We start from the raw sequence: 17,463 nt of genomic DNA, 5'->3' as shown, positions 1-17,463 counted from the left end.
TTTTTTCAGTTAAGTTGATGTGAAATCACTAAAATACCTTTATTATTAAAAACCCCAAAAGACATCTTCTTCTTCACCAGCACTTCACTCAGCCACCAGTGCCACAACCACATTCATATACGTTGTGTAATCATATACGTTTCATCTTCTTCATTCATCTTCCCCCAAATCGACATCTTGTTCTTCTTCCTTACATCAACAACATCATCACCACATTCATTGTAGCAAATAGAATTCATCTCTTAATTTTGTGACTGAATTCATCCATAATTTCCTCAAACATTGATAGATAGATCTCCAATTGTCCGGCACTTTGTCGAACGGCAGCCCTAGAGCGATCGGGTACGATGAGTCGCCGGCGGCCTCGTTGTACAAGTACCCGTACGACCAACACTTGTAAATTCTGGTGTTTAGGACTGTGAATTTCTCCTCTAACCTGCGTTTATCGAAGTCGTCGGTTTCAGCTACGGGTTCTGATGCCGGTGGTATGTCTTCTTTGGAGACATCAGTAGATTTTGCGGCGATTTGGAGCTTTGGATGTTTGTGTAAGGGGGAAAAGGTGAGGAGGGGTTTGAAAGGGAAGGTGAAATGAGGTTTTGATTTGAGAGAATGGGATTGGGAGGGCTGATTCAGGGGAAATGTCACCGATGCTGCTGAAGCCATTTTTTTTAATATTATTATTATTATTATTATTATTTTTAATACAATAAAATGTTACAATTAATTTATAAAAATTTCAGTTGGGTTGGGTTGGGTTGGGTTGGGTTGTGATGTGTATTCAAAATTGACTTGGGTTGTGTATACGGAAGAAAGAAAAATTAGTTTTTTTTTTAATTAGAGATTGGATTAGGTTTAATGTGGATAGTCTAATGTTAGTTTGGGCTTAATTGACTTATATAACAAGCTGGACTCGACCCAACTTAACCAGCAATTTCCAATGTGACTTAAATCAGTTCCATCTTCTAAGGGCGGAGGTGAAGAATATTAGTCGAGACACGCGTGTAATACTTGTACGAAAGTGAAGAATATTAGTCGAGACCGACGTGTAATACTTGTAATTACAGTTTCCGTTCACTTCACCACCACCACTCTCACTTCAACTCTGATTATCATCAATTTAATGTAAGTTCACTTAACCTAACTTTTTAATTAAATGTCATTATGTTTTTTATTCTTCAAGTGTCACTGTTTTTGCTTTATGATTTTAGTTATTTATGATGACTATTCAATGAGTATGTTAATTGCTTAAGAATTTAATTTAATTTAATATTTAATATAAATAAATACTATACTAAAATATTCATTATTGGAAAATCGGGGGTTTCCAAGTCCACGGTCAAGTACTTATTACTTCTTGGGTTGTAATTGCTATCTTATTAGGTTCAGCCGCTCTAGCCGTTCGGAACCCACAAACCATTCCGACCGGCGGTCAGAATTTCTTCGAATATGTTCTTGAATTTATTCGAGATGTGAGTAAAACTCGAATTGGAGAAGAATATGGTCCTTGGGTTCCTTTTATTGGAACTATGTTTCTATTTATTTTTGTTTCTAATTGGTCAGGCACCCTTTTACCTTGGAAAATCATACAATTACCTCATGGGGAGTTAGCCGCACCCACGAATGATATAAATACTACCGTTGCTTTGGCTTTACTCACGTCAGTGGCATATTTCTATGCAGGTCTTACCAAAAAAGGATTGAGTTATTTCGGGAAATATATTCAACCAACTCCAATTCTTTTACCTATTAATATCTTAGAAGATTTCACAAAGCCCCTATCACTTAGTTTTCGACTTTTCGGAAATATATTAGCCGATGAATTAGTAGTTGTTGTTCTTGTGTATGGTCATGACCCTCATGACCACCATGATTCTCCACATAGGTACCATGTCATCCATTTTTAATTTACCATTTAAACCAATACCCTAAGGGTGTGGTCATGACCCAAACCACTATCCCTTTTATTTTTTTTAATTTATTTTTGTCTTAAAATTTTCAAATAGGAGGGTCATGGCAATCGTGGTTTAATCCATGGGAACCACCATCAATCAAGGAGGGGGGTGGTATACCATTTAATTAATGGTCCTATGTGGCAATAATGTTCCAATCCATGACCCTCACACCTCATAGCCTTAAAAAAACGATGACCATAAATACAACCACAATACACGGAAATGTTCATGTAAAGTAACCGTTACATATAGAACACATATAGAGATTCATATATGCATAAGAATTAGACATTGGATGAACTTAAAGATTTGTGTAAAAGGAATGAGAGAGAGGTAACCTGGATTAATTAAGTTGCAAAAATAAAAGCACGTCTTCAACAAACAGAAGCATATTATATTCATTCATAAATCAATGAGCATAAATACAGCCACAATACACGGGAAAGCATGTGCCGTTGGCAACTTGACATTAATTTAATCCATTAAGTATTATTAAAATTAATAATCAAGACAGTGTCATGTGACTTGCAGCTATACTTTACAAAAGAAATGTTAAAAAATGTTCACCAAGCAAGAACATCGATAAAATCACTATAAGCATGAAAAAAGTAGCAGGAATCAAAGCAAATATTCAAGTATCACACTTTCATCCACCTCATTGTTATTAGGAAAATAATATATCTAATTTGTGTATTGAGAAAATGTGCATTAACCAATGTAAGTAAATATGTTACAGGTTCGTGTATCACACGGGTTGAATAAAGCTTTCTTATTCATATATTCGTAAAATCGTATGGATTAAACATTCATACTTTCTTCATGTTTATATGATATTTATTTTGATCTAAACAAAAAAATGATATATTAAATAATCTATTTAAAAAGAACTATTTTAATGTTTTTCTTTGTATTATTTTTACTTTTAATCTTTTTATTTGTTAAAAAAAGAACCATCAAATTAGGGGTGCTAAACGGGTTGGGTTCGTGGGTTCAACCTGACCCAAACCCTAAAATTTTAGATGAACCCGAACCAGACCCAAAAATCTTGTCATATATATGAACTCAAACACGACCCGATATTAGCGGGTTAACACGAACACAACACGTTTAACCCGAATTTTCAAATTGTTTATTTTTTTGCAAATTAATATATTAGAGTTAAAAATTATTAAAAAACACAAATGTATATTTTGCTTTTTAATTATAAAACTTTATGTCAGTCTCTCTTTTTAAGTTATAATTATGCATACAATACACAACCAATTTAATTTATGTTATATAACATATTGTAAAAAATAATAAAACATGATATAAATGGGTTAAACGGGTCAACGGGACTGGGTTGACCCGAACCCGACCCATTTAACTAAACGGGTTCAACCTGAAACTAACTTAACCCATTTAGACTAAAACAAAACCCGCGAATTTCGTGTTAGGTTCGTGTTGTGTTTTCAGGTCGTGTTAGAAATTCACACCCCTACATCAAAGATAGTAAAAAATGTAAACTGATAAATAAACAAAGAAAAAAATAAAAAATAGCTGTTTTTTTGAACGGTTAATTTCATACTGAATGGTATAATAATGGAAGAGGACAACGCCCCGATGAAGTTTGATTAAATATAATTCCTTATCCCGATGCTTATATTATTATTGTATTATTATAATTCATCTTCTTCATTTTTTATCAACATGTGACGCTAGAAGCTTCCGGTGACCAGAAAATTCTTGTTTTCGTCGACCATATAACTTTCGTTCATCTTATATTCACCTACACGTTCAGGGGTATCCTAATACTTGCTTAGAAGTATCCCCAATAAATAAAACAAATATTAAAAATAAATTTACACTTCGTCAAAAAAGTTGAGGGGTCTCCTGTGCAATACTCACCACCACATAGAACCGCCCCTGGTTCTAACCATACTAGAACTAGTAGTATACCTGTCTGATAGACTGGTTTTTTAGCGTCATAAAGACAAAAAAAAAATATTTACGTTTATATGTATAATATGAACTCACCACATGAGTTCACCTTAGACATGTATAATATGCCTAAAAACGAAAAAGCAAGATCGAAGACAATTTCAATAACTCAGTTTGCATTGAGTCTTTAAGTGGACTATGGACTTATAAAACATAAAAACATAGATAATCCGTTGAAGTAAAACACTAAGTAACAGTTATGCATGGGAGACAACCCCTAAATTTGGACATGTGTAAATATGATTGAATATTTGATTTGTGTTTATTTGTTTCTTTTTTTTTCAAAATAAAACTGTTTTTCTTTTTTTCAAAATAAAATCGTTCAACCTAGCTGCGTGTGGGTCATTATGACCCATAAAAGTGTATGTGCGTTTTACTTGCATTCATTATCTAAATTTTGTATTTTAATAATGGTGTAGTTTGTGATTAAACCGAAAAGGTTGACCCAACCAAATTAGATATTTTTTAGAACCGACCTGGTTTGACCTTTACCTATTTTTGTCAAAAACCAGTTTCAACCTGTTACTTGTCCGACCTGACCGATCCGCTTTGCAAGGTATTAAAAAGCATCATCTTAAGTGGAATTATGGCGTGGAAGCCTCTACACGGGGGTGTGTGGGCCAGGGAAATCTTCACCGGCATGTGGGCTTATGGGCTTATGGCGTTTTCATTGGTTGGTGAATTTTGGTCGGTTTTGATTGATTTTTGTTTTTTTTTATTAAAAGACACCACTAACAATGCCGCTCACACTCTTTTTTTGCACCACACCACTTTTCTGACTCGTACTGACCTGGCATCACATGTCAAATAACACCACTATTCCATACCTCTCCACTCCCTATAGTCTAAAGAGTGCCTCAACATGTGATATGTTACACCAATCAACCCCGGTCAATGGTCAAACTAAAGAATTCTTTTAAGACCAATCCACGTTATCATCATAGGAAAAACCAAATTTGTTTGCTTATTCAATTATAATTATGCACGCCTTGGATTCCCTAAATGCAGGTTATTATTTTAAGCAAACCCTTAAATATTATAACATTTACGTCCTGTTTTTTAATCTGTAAAGTTCCCAATGAATATCATTAAAATATATATTTCTGTACTGTGCAAATATTTTATTAGGATCTGACCACTTTTCTATTAAAAACAAGTTTTAAACATAGATACATACTAATGCTCATGTATGTACACATCCATGCATGCATCTATGTGGTAAAACTGTCGGGTCAGTTAAAAGTTTGGGGTCAAATTTGTTTCTGGTTAAAATGGGTTTTTTTAATAAAGTGTTAATTTGGTTCAGACTAAAGCTAGATGGATCATGAACAAAATGGGCTCGCCTTTGTTATCAAAACACTAAAGCGAATCTTATTAGGAAGATTTTAACATTTTTCATAATAGTGAATTTCAAGGATTGTCCTTTATCTTTATACCCATTTTCAGACGCTGTCTTTTATGTTCAAAATTGATGACTTTTGTCCTTTATGTTTTCATATCATTCACGTTTTGTCCTTTAGGCCTAACCCAGTTAGTTTTTTCAGTTAAATTTGGTTATGTGCTTTGCACATGAGGGCATTTTTGTCAATTCAAAGGTCGCAGAAGCTTTGAACTGTAAATCTGCCGCTGAACTTACCTTTGAATTGACAAAAATGCCCTCATGTGCAAAGCGCATGACCAAATTTAACTAAAAAAACTAACTAGATTAGGCCTAAAGGACAAAACGTGTATGATATGAAATTCACTCTTTTTCATAATAAAGAAAACAAATGTGGTTCAGTGGTTGAATCCAGAATCCATAAATATTTGATTGTTTCATCTGGGAACACATGTGATCCATCAAATATCAAGTAAATACACAAGTGGGTTTTTTTTTTTTTTTAATGACTACCTACTCTCTCTCGAGTAAATAAACAAGTGGTTTTTTTTTAATGACTACCTACTCCCTCTCGAGTAAATAAACAAGTGGTTTTTTTAGTGACTACCTACTCCCTCTCGAGTAAATAAACAAGTGGTTTTTTTTTTTTAATGACTACCTACTCCCTCTCGAGTAAATAAACAAGTGGTTTTCTTTAATGACTGCCTACTCCCTCTCGAGTAAATAAACAAGTGGTTTTTTTTTTTTTTTAATGACTACCTACTCCCTCTCGAGTAAATAAACAAGTGGTTTTCTTTAATGACTACCTACTCCCTCTCGAGTAAATAAACAAGTGGTTTTTTTTAATGACTACCAGCCAGAAGATGCACAATAAGATTTAAAAAAAGATAAAAGTTTGACCAAAAAAATTGCAGAATTCACTATTAACAACAGTTTCAATCGTTGTTTCTGTGCACTCATCATTTCATTCAGATCCCTATCACACACACACACACACACAGCTCCCATTTCACTTGTTCACTGTTAACCATGGCTGAAACTCTTGCAAATGAACTCCTCAAAGTTCTTGTTAAGAAGATGACCGATGAAGCCTTCAAGCGAGTTGCTCGTGCTCATGGCATTTACAACGAGCTCAAGGAGTTGAAGAAGACACTCTCCAGGATCCAAGATCTACTTCAAGATGCCTCTCAGAAGGAGGTTACCCATAAATCTGTCAAAGAATGGCTGAATGCTCTCCAACACTTGGCTTACGATATCGACGACGTACTCGACGACGTGGCGACTGAAGCTATGCATCGTGAGCTCACCCTACAGGAGCCTGCAGCATCCACCAGCAAGGTAAGAAAGCTCATCCCATCATGCTGCACAAATTTCTCACTAACTCATAGGCTGTCTCCCAAGTTAGATAGGATTAACAGAGAGTTAGAAAATCTAGAGAAACGAAAAACGGATCTAGGTTTGCTTAAGATTGATGAAAAGCCAAGAAATACTAGTAGAAGAAGCGAAACCTCTTTGCCAGAACGCGATGTTGTCGGAAGAGAAGTTGAGAAAGAGCAATTGCTTAAAAAGTTGTTGGGGGATGATGGGTCGTCTCAGGATAACTTTAGCGTCTTACCTATAGTTGGTATGGGTGGGGTTGGAAAAACCACTCTAGCCAGACTTTTGTATAATGATACAAAGGTGCAGGAACACTTTGAACCCAAGGCATGGGTTTGTGTTTCAGATGATTTTGATATTTTTAAGATAAGCAATACCATCTTTCAGTCTGTGACTACTACCAAAAACGAGAAATTTGAAGATTTAGATAAGCTTCAAATAGCTATTGCAGAGCAATTTAAGGGCAAACGATTTCTACTAGTAGTTGATGATGTGTGGAGTGAAAACTATGGTGATTGGGAAAACCTAGTGCGCCCATTTCTGTCATGTGCTCCTGGAAGTAGGATAATCATGACAACTCGGAAGGAGCGATTGCTCAAAAAGCTAGGTTTTGATAATCTGGATTGTCTTGAAAGTTTGTCGCATGAAGATGCGTTGTGTTTATTAGCTCTACATGCATTCGGTGTAGATAACTTCGACTTACACAAAGCACTAAAACCGCAAGGTGAAGGTATCGTGAAAAAGTGTGCTCGTTTGCCTTTGGCGTTGAAGGCAATTGGAAGGCTATTGAGAACGAGAACCGATAAAGAAGACTGGGATGACGTGTTGAATAGTGATATATGGGATATAGAAACCGGTAATGATATTGAAAATGGTAATGATAAAGAAAATAGAGATAAGATTCTTCCGGCCCTTAAGCTTAGCTACCATGATCTTCCGGCTGATTTGAAGCAGTTGTTCGCATACTGCTCCTTGTTCCCTAAGGACTTTTTGTTTGACAAGGAGGATTTGGTATTATTGTGGATGGCAGAAGGGTTTTTGAATCCATCCAATGCAACCAAGTCACCAGAACGCTTGGGCTGTGAATATTTTGAAATATTGTTATCAAGGTCATTTTTCCAACATGCACCTAATGATGAATCATTGTTTATCATGCATGATCTGATGAATGACTTGGCCACTTTTGTTGCTGGAGAATTTTTTCTAAGGTTTGACAATCATATGAAGATAAAGACAGAAGCTTTGGCAAAGTATCGCCATATGTCATTTACTCGCGAGGAGTATGTAGGTTACCAAAAGTTTGAGGCATTCAAAGGAGCCAAAAGCTTGAGAACATTTTTAGCAGTATCTCTCGGTGTGGATCAAAGCTATTATTACTTATCCTCTAAGATTTTGGATGACTTACTTCCCGAGTTAACATTGTTAAGGGTCCTTTCTTTGAGTCGTTTTGAGATAAGTGAGGTACCGGAGTTCATTGGTACATTGAAACACTTGCGGTATCTTAACTTATCTCGAACAAATATAAAAGAGTTACCGGAGAATGTTGGCAACCTTTATAATCTACAGACATTGATTGTTTCTGAGTGTATGTGGTTAACTAAGTTGCCTGAAAGCTTCTCGAAGCTTAAAAAGTTGCGACATTTTGATATAAGGGATACTCCGCGTTTGGAGAAGCTGCCATTGGGGATTGGTGAGTTGGAAAGCCTTCAGACTCTCACCAAGATCATCATTGAAGGAGATGATGGCTTTGCAATAAATGAGCTCAAGGGATTAACAAATCTCCACGAGGAGGTTTCAATTACGGGATTGCACAAAGTGCAAAGCGCAAAGCATGCACGGGAGGCGAACTTATCTCTAAAAAAGATTACTAAATTAGAGCTGCAATGGGTTGATGGCTCACGAATGGATACAGTTGAAGAGGAAGTTCTCAATGAGCTGAAACCTAATAGTGATACGTTGAAAACGCTTTCAGTCGTGTCATACGGGGGAACACAAATTTCAAATTGGGTTGGTGATCGCTCTTTTCATGAGTTGGTTAATGTGTCAATACGTGGTTGTAAAAAATGCACATCTCTACCCCCATTTGGGTTGCTCCCTTCACTTAAGAGGTTGCAGATTCAAGGCATGGATGAGGTTAAAATCATAGGTTTGGAGTTAACCGGAAATGATGTTAACGCCTTCCGTTCACTTGAAGTTCTAAGATTTGAAGATATGTCTGGATGGGAGGGGTGGTCAACTAAAAATGAGGGTTCAGCAGCAGTGTTTACGTGCCTTAAAGAGCTTTATGTAAAGAATTGTCCACAATTGATTAATGTCTCACTTCAAGCACTACCTTCACTCAAGGTTCTTGAAATTGACAGATGTGGTGATGGTGTGTTGACAAGTCTGGTTCAGGTAGCTTCTTCAGTCACTAAGTTGAGAATAAGTTTTGTATCAGGGCTTACATATGAGGTGTGGAGAGGAGTTATAAGGTATCTTAAGGAAGTTGAAGAATTAAGTATCTGGGGATGTGATGAAATAAAATACTTGTGGGAATCAGAAACAGAGGCAAGTAAGCTTCTTGTGAGATTAAAGGAATTGAGATTAGTGTTTTGTTCAGGTTTGGTAAGTTTAGAAGAGAAAGAGGAGGATGACAATTTTGGGAGCAGCACCCTATTATCTCTTAGAAGTTTGTATGTAGATTCTTGTAGTAGCATAAAGCGTTTATGCTGTCCAAATAGCATTGAGAGTTTGGAAATTTCTTATTGTTCAGTTATTAAAGATGTCTACCTCCCAAAAGAAGGAGGGAATAAGCTCAAATCACTTCGTATAAGATATTGTGATAAACTTGAGGGAAAAATCAACAACACAAGCATACCAATGCTTGAAACCCTATATATTAGGGCTTGGGAAAATCTAAGATCAATCAGTGAATTGAGTAACTCCACTCACCTCACCAGCCTGGATATAATACGATGCCCACATATTGTGTCACTTCCAGAGCTTCAGCTATCAAACCTCACCCGTTTGTCAATTGATAAATGTGAAAGTCTCGAGTCATTACCTGACCTATCGAATCTCACCTTTTTGTCAATTGCTGATTGTGAACGTCTGGTGTCATTACCTGAACTATCAAATCTCACTTTTTTGTCAATTAGTGATTGTAAACGTCTGGTGTCATTACCTGATCAGCTAAAGAATCTCGCCTTGTTAAAAGATCTGAAAATCAGAAGGTGTCCAGGCATTGATGTTTCCATTCATTGTGTGCATTGCCCTCCCAAATTGTGTTCCCTTGAATTAGAAGGGTTGAAGAAGCCCATATCAGAGTGGGGGGATCTGAATTTTCCAACTTCCCTTGTTGACCTAACGTTATATGGTGAACCCAATGTGAGGAATTTTAGTCAGTTGTCCCACCTTTTCCCTTCTTCTCTTACATCTCTGGACATAACTGGATTTGATAATCTGGAATCACTTTCAACGGGACTCCAACACCTCACATCCCTTCAACATCTGGCCATTTACAGCTGCCCAAAGCTGAACGATCTACCCGAGACGCTGTTACCTTCACTTTTGAGTTTGATAATTGACGAATGCCCAAAATTGAAAGAAAGGTGTGAAGGAAGAGGCTCCGACTACTGGCCCCTCATCTCTCATATCCCCTACATCCAAATAGACTTCAGGTAAATACCATCTAATTTCAATAAACTGGTATTCTCAGCCTTGTGCGTGTTATTATTTTTTTTTTTTGCACTAGGAATTTGTTGCTGAATACCTAAAATTAAATTTTAATGACAACAATAATTAAAACGTTGAAATTAGTAGTCACTGTTCATGAGTTTAAACTACTATATTGCGTGGAAATGATTTCACAATGGGCACTAATAATATCTTAACATGTTTAATATCTCTCAAAGGGTTAAGTGGATGGAACTCCATCTTGACACAACTGAATAAGATTCGTTTTATTCTTAAAATTGTTACAGATACATACAGATCTTAATATTGAATTTTTGTTATAACTTAATAATTCTAATTTTTGTTATAAACATAATAATCTGTTTTATTCTTAATAATCGGGTTAAGCGGATGGAACTCCATTTTGACACACTGAATTTTAATTAATTCTAACAATAGTTTAGTGATATGGAAAAAGAAACCGAATATGTTGAAATCAGTTTTCACTGTTTATTGTCACTCAAAGGGTTAAGGGGATGGAAGTGAATTTTGACACAACTAAATGTGATTTTTCTTTTAGTATTTTCTGACTATAATATTTATATCACCTTGACTTTCGGTTTGATAAACTCAAGAAGCCGTTCGAATCAGAGGGGGCTAAATGGATATGCTATTCTCTTCATAGCCAATTTCATTATCCTTTTTGCAATTTCTTGAATTGAGTTTCTTTCTTCAATGATTCCTTTGTAGTAATCCCATTAAAAACTTGGCCTTTCAATTTCAATCCATTTGATTGTAAAACACATAAATCAAGCATCTTTCTCATTATCTTAGATCACATGTCTCAATTTAGTGGAATAATCAAATCAAATATCTTATATATTATACAACTATGTTTTGCAGGAACCCTCTAGCCATGACATAATTGTAAAGGATATTCTGGGTGAATGAGAGATTTTGGCAGTGTAATCTTGAGGAAAATGGTGTAAATTTCGGGCATATAATGACTGGATCAGCAAATAATAATCAAACTGTCAATGGCATAAGCGTAAGTTCCTTTCACTCTACAACATTGATTATTCGTATTCATGATATAACAGAGGATTAATTAATGATAGCAGGTTGGATTCACTATTCAAAGATGCTTTTGGAATTGCTTTTGCGTGTATACTTTATAAGTATACAAATAACACATTTTAAGTATAATTTTTCAAAATACTATTTGATCCATTTGAGATAACCACATGAACCCTTGTATTATATATAAATGAGTTAAAATTGTTGTATCCACAAAATATGAAGTACAGTTTGACTCTTGATGTCAAACAAATTATATTCATTTACAAATTGGTTACCATTCTTCATTAAAAATGGATTTATAACTGGGATAGAAATGCCACAGGTTCCACATCATCTTTAATGGAAAAAAGTTGTTTTTATTTTAACATTCTTGTTATATTTAATTTGAAAAGCAACGGGCTTGGCCACTAATGTCAAAGAGTGTTGTTTGACCCTTGAATTTTTAAATTTGCAGTTAAAGAAAGAAGAAAATCTATCAAGCTTCTTGAGTTTTTTCGAACATTCTTGTTACATTACTGAGATTCAAGATAAGGGTGCAACAGAAATCGAAGAAACAACATCAATGAAAAACAATGTCACAAATGTTGTAGAATTTGCAAACGGTATGAGTGAAGAAAGCCTAGAAAAGATGCAGTATCTTCATGCAGATTTCAACGGAACTATCATGCAGCTCCAGTGGTATGCTATCTCAGATATTTAGCAATTTCTCATAACTTACAGGAGAGTCAGAGGCTCATATCGTAACAGGTTGGGCCTACCGAAAGTTCTTTTTGTCTGAAAGTTATAAATTAATTATTATTAATAATTATCGTCTTTACAGAAGAAATAATATTTCAATGATAAGCCGATTTTTTTTTACGAAAACAATTTCAAGGGTTTTAATTTTTTTATTACACTTTTGGTAACTTTACATCTTATAATGCAAATGTGGCAAACTTCATATGCTGTTGTTTACTAGGATGAAACTTTTAGGTGGAAACAATACCATCAGACGCCAGATTTATATGCTTTGCGGGGTGATGATGTATCTATTGGTTATGATGTGAAGAAAGGAGATTACCATACCTTATCAGCCATATGCAATAGGCAGGGTCAAGTTTGATGCATTCGAACCAGATAGATGGTTTCATCACATTGTTGCTTTCATCCACAAAGCTTCTTTAAGTTTACAACTTTGCAGGTTAGTAAAAATACAACCCATATTGATCATTCCTTTTTCGTTCAGATCATGTAACTGAACCATTGATTTGTAAAATTTTATGTGGTCTTGTTTAACAGTCAACCTTCAAGTTATGTCATATGACCAAAGCAAAAGTTTTAACATGATTTACTATTTTGATGAAGAAACACAAGAGGGACAAAGAATTTGTTTGGCTCAAGAATTTGCGTATGTGCAGATGAAGATCTTTGCTTCTATTTAGTTAAGTTATTTCATTTTCAAGGTGAATAAAAAACAAAAGTGCAAATGCTTAATCTTCACATTGATGGTGATACAGAGTTGATCCATGATCTAGCATACTCGTATTTGGTGCAATTAGACACACGGAAGTGGATTGGAAAATGGTTCATGCTAAAAAAGGATTAACTTTCAGTACGTTTGAAGTTATATGAGGGATAAGTAATGGACATAAACGTCTCAACAAGCCACACGCAAGGACAAATGCTATAGGCGGGTTTTCCCAAATCTCGGCGTCATCTAGAGCTCCAATTTTGAAGCCAAGGTTTTCCCCAATTTTAGCAGTTTCAATTAATTTGGTCTGCTTGTAAAAAACGACTGGATTTTTTAACTAGATATTTATTTGTTGTTTTTTAGGCTGTTAATTTCAAGGAACCCTTGGAGTGGTTACAAGTTGCGTCTGATGGCACTTGGCATTAATCGGTTAAGTTACGCACCTCTGATTGGAACAAATAACCAATAAAGAATTAATGGAACTTGCCTTTGATGTCAAGTTACCATCTGATGAAGATTAAAAGAACTTACCACTGAAGCAAGTTACCTCTAGTGAAGATTGATGAAGTCTCGCGCGCTAATGAAGAAGACAATCTGTTGAGAGGATGTTATACGTAATTGTCATTAGCTTGTCAATTCCGTACATCTCAACAAGATAACAAAAACATTAGTCTGCATTGAATTTATTTTCACTTGATCCCATAGCTTATCATGTCAAGCAGTTGTGTATGAATTCGGTGCTTAAACTTATGTGTGCAAACTTCAGAGGAAATTTGCAAGCCACCCAACCTAAAATATCTAGGAAATCGTCTGTAAAATTTGTGACTAGTTTTACATGATGTATTGAAACATTTGATTTTGATTAATACCCTGTGCTCAAAAGAATTGTTCTTCTACTCTTGTTTATTGCTATGTACAATCGATTGACGATGAAACAGTGATACTTGACATATTGATTAATTAATATTTCGTTACAAACTAACTATAATCAATCTAGGGTATTAGCTAAGTATTAGCTTGATTGTGATCCGCACAAAGTCAATCTCCCAACAACATTGTGTCCTAGAAAGATGTAATTCACTTGGTAATAACTTGAAAGGTATCTATTCATGTTACAATATCTTATAAGAATTGATAAATAAAGTAGACATGACCTGTAAAGACAGGTATCGATTTTCCTTTCAAGATATCTTTTGTAAAGAAAAAATAAGTCATATCACCCCACGGTCCATAAACCATAAAAACCTTAAACCCGTTAAAGACAACCTGTAAATATGATTATACGTATGCGCAATTTCCTCACTGGCTTTCTTCATTGGAGCGTAACAATTATTAAAATCCCACGTTTTTCCAACAAATGTTGACGAGCCCTTTTGAGGGTAGGATCGTAACAATCATTAAAATTATGCAACCCTAAAACACCGTGGGCACTTCAAGACGATGCTGACGTGGATTCCCACGAAGCCGGCGGCATCAGTGACCAAAACAGAGTACCCTGTTTTTTATCAGATCATGGCCCGTCTTTTTTTCAACCAGGTCCGCCCCAAGATCCCTATTAACACACAGAGCTCCCAGTTGAACTAATCACTATAAACAATGGCTGAAGCTGTTGCAAATGATGAAATAAACTCGTCAAATACATGTTTCTCCCTTTTTCCTCACAATGAACAGCCATCTTGAGCTTTCAAAATCTGGATGCTAACCGACATGTAAATAACACACTTTTTTTAACTAATAATAAGTTCAAGTTGTACCCTTTTTTTCAAGGACATACAAATTAGAAGATAATCTTTCTTCCATAAGAACTGCTCTTTCACTTGTTCTCCACATCTGCAAATAACAGAAACTTCAATTGATCTAACAAACCACAAAAGAACAACATATACAGTACAATAAAAACCCAATACCTATACCAGCAACCATGGTTTTCTTATTAGGGACTCTTTAATTGTCAATCTTGATGTCTATGAGTTTTAGCCTTTAGATTTTAGATGACCCCTCCAAGTGCCTGCCGATAAAAAGAAAGGGGACTCAGAAAGAAAACATCTATTCTAAAATATAAGACATAAATTCCACCATGTAAACAACTGCAATTACGGCACAATGCACACATATAGCAAGTCATTAGAACATGTATAACAACAGGACCAATCATTTTCCTTGAAATGCATAAGAAGCAACTCACTGTTATAAGTTTTAACCATGTTCTATCAAATATGAACAATTGTTAAATATGGGGTTTTAGAGGATTAGGATCAAATACAAAGGATCCTTATTGTAAGAAGTGTAAGAATGATTTATAAAGTGACAAGTGTCCAATAACCTAAAAAAACCCACTACAAAAAAATAAAATAAAATAAAATAAATAAAAAATTAACATCCACCACCACCAAAAACCTAACCCCCCCCCCCATCACCCACCCAAACAAAACAATTTTGTTTTACCCGGGGGGGGGGGGGGGGTGGGGGTTTAGGTTTTTGGGTGGTGGTGGGGGTTTGGTTTTTTTTTTTAGATTTTTTTTAGGTTTTTTTTTTGGGGGGGGGGGGGGAGGGGTGTTTAGGTTTTTGGGTGGTGGTGGGGTGGGGTGGGGGTGGGTGTTTATGGTGATGTAGTGGGTTTAGTTTAGGTTATTGGACACTTGTCACTCTATAAATCCTTCTTACACTTCTTACAATTAGAAGTCTTTGTAGAATAACTTAACCCCTACTATAAATAGGCCTCATTGAAAGAGTGCAAAAAAGCAAGCTACATACACAGCTAAGTCAACACCTAATCCGCAGGATCTAAATAAGGCCTCAAGCGAGCATGTACATATTTTATATGTGTATAGCAAACTCTATAGAATTAGGTCCTTTTCATGATATTGTTATTACTTATCAACTTATATAACGACCCCTACTGCTAAACATAAACATTGCCACAAAATGTATGTGTGCAGAGTTAATAATAACTACCAAGTAGAAATAGAAAATGAAAGATACAATAATGCTATACATATAAACTCCATATTCAAATTAAACAAGTAACAATCGGACAACTACACGGTTTCGGTCCCGAAACACGGTCCTACAGATATCATGTATAAAGTTGGATGTGGTCGAGTTAAACAGTCAACATTCAAGTTATGTCATTGGAGTGAAACTTGGATGTGAAGGGTATTTTTGTCATTTGACTAGATACAAAAGTAAACTGATGATCATAAAATATATTTTTGTTAAATAAGGCAGAATTCAGATGTTGGTTTATTGAATTCATTAGCATATGATCATGAGCTTCATATGCCTGTAACTTGGATTCCTAGTTTAAACAATCTGCCCGGTTTTACCAATAAATTTCTAGAATCACATGACAATATGAATAAAACATGTGCATCCTTTGAAAAGATCAGAGAGTTGGTATATTACTTGTTTTGAGAATCTATATGTCTCCTTTTCAAATAAATTACATTTAAATAATAATTACCTTTTTGTTCAATAGATATGATCTTACAGATTGATCAGTCCTTTCCGCAACAAGGTGTATACATTATGTTAAGGTACGTTGGATTACAATTTCTATATCTGGACTGTTACGTTTTTTTATTTGAGTTTGCTCAGTGATTTGAATTTTGTAAAATGTTACTTCCACATTTGGTGAATTCATAAGTTCTGCCTTTCAACAATTTCATAAGTATGGTCAAATGATTGATTACTATTCTTTAGCATTTTGTTAATTTGAACTTGCAAAGCAATGTGTTTGACCAAAAATTGTTTCACCCTTGAATTTTTAAAATTGCAGTTGAAGAAAGAAGACATTCTATCAGGGTTTCTACAAATCAACAAGACACATCCAACATACTAAGAGAGACATAATCCCATCCTGTGCGGGGTTGTTACTCTTACTTTGGGCATGTGTTTGGCCTTCAACTGTCATGTTGCGACACGTCATGAACTACCAGAAGAGAGCACTGAGCTTTTGATCAAGAGATTCTGTTTGAGAGGATAGTGAGAGAAATCACTTAGGTTTTCAAAACAGATGCTCTGCAGCGGCTGCTCACCAGGAGGCAGCTGAATCATACCTTGTTGGACCCATTGAAGACTCTAATATGTGTGCGGTTCAATGCTAAAAGAGTAATTATCATGCCTAAGGATATCCAGCTTGCACGTAGGATTCGTGGTGAGAGGGCTTAGAGTTTATAGATCTGTAACGCTAGTATGTAGATCTGAACTATTTTATTCTGCTCTTATAGTTCTTATTGATTCATATTGAATGAAAGTTTCCAGTTTAGTCCTGTTAAATGATATTATGTAAGTTCTTTGTTATGATGTTGGCGTTGTATTTGATCTTCTATCAAACTATGCATCCATCAACGTCTTTTGAAGGTACTCCTTAGTGATACATAGAAAGTCGAGTAGTTGAGTGTTTTTAGAGTAGTTAGTATGTTTTGATCACCATTCCGTCAAAACTTCCAGGTTTATAATACAAATGAAGATGCATTTGAGTTGTTTTAATTTGAATATAAATTGATTCATATATTTAATTATTTAGATCATGTTGAAAAACCTTGGAATCGTTAATGGTGGTTTTGAATGTGATGAATAAAATGAAAATA

At 35.3% G+C, this 17,463-nt stretch overlaps 3 protein-coding genes and 1 long non-coding RNA gene across 5 annotated transcripts; 3 read left to right on the top strand and 1 right to left on the bottom strand.

The window, feature by feature from the left end:
- Window positions 1–216: 216 nt before the first annotated feature.
- Window positions 217–663, bottom strand: LOC110902343. Its single transcript, XM_022149031.1, has one exon. The coding sequence runs from the start codon at window positions 661–663 to the stop codon at window positions 217–219; it is 447 nt and encodes a 148-aa protein (XP_022004723.1).
- A 641-nt stretch (window positions 664–1,304) lies between these two features.
- Window positions 1,305–1,904, top strand: LOC118485933 (ATP synthase subunit a, chloroplastic-like; the record flags this gene model as incomplete). Its single annotated transcript, XM_035982466.1, has 1 exon — window positions 1,305–1,904. A coding segment is annotated over one exon (600 nt), but the record flags the coding sequence as incomplete, so codon positions are not given.
- Window positions 1,905–6,334: 4,430 nt separating this feature from the next.
- LOC110902345 (putative disease resistance protein RGA4) lies at window positions 6,335–10,350 on the top strand. Its single transcript, XM_022149032.2, has one exon. The coding sequence runs from the start codon at window positions 6,340–6,342 to the stop codon at window positions 10,348–10,350; it is 4,011 nt and encodes a 1,336-aa protein (XP_022004724.1). The 5' UTR covers window positions 6,335–6,339.
- A 1,660-nt stretch (window positions 10,351–12,010) lies between these two features.
- Window positions 12,011–13,567, top strand: LOC110900323. 2 transcript variants are annotated; one of them, XR_002570911.2, is made up of 5 exons: window positions 12,011–12,168; window positions 12,380–12,601; window positions 12,700–12,841; window positions 12,918–13,142; window positions 13,235–13,567. It is a non-coding gene; the product is annotated as an uncharacterized LOC110900323 (long non-coding RNA). The 2 variants fall into 2 exon arrangements; XR_004876571.1 differs by having other exon boundaries at window positions 12,766–12,841; window positions 13,235–13,565.
- The last annotated feature ends 3,896 nt before the right edge of the window (window positions 13,568–17,463 follow it).

This window comes from Helianthus annuus, chromosome 13 (assembly GCF_002127325.2).
Source record: "Helianthus annuus cultivar XRQ/B chromosome 13, HanXRQr2.0-SUNRISE, whole genome shotgun sequence".
Taxonomy (NCBI): Eukaryota; Viridiplantae; Streptophyta; class Magnoliopsida; order Asterales; family Asteraceae; genus Helianthus; species Helianthus annuus.
This window is presented reverse-complemented; position numbering and strand designations above follow the sequence as displayed.

Bases quoted from the DNA above. Each gene is read 5' to 3' on its own strand.
- LOC110902343 (XM_022149031.1), bottom strand. From the start codon at position 663: ATGGCTTCAGCAGCATCGGTGACATTTCCCCTGAATCAGCCCTCCCAA.
- LOC110902345 (XM_022149032.2), top strand. From the start codon at position 6,340: ATGGCTGAAACTCTTGCAAATGAACTCCTCAAAGTTCTTGTTAAGAAG.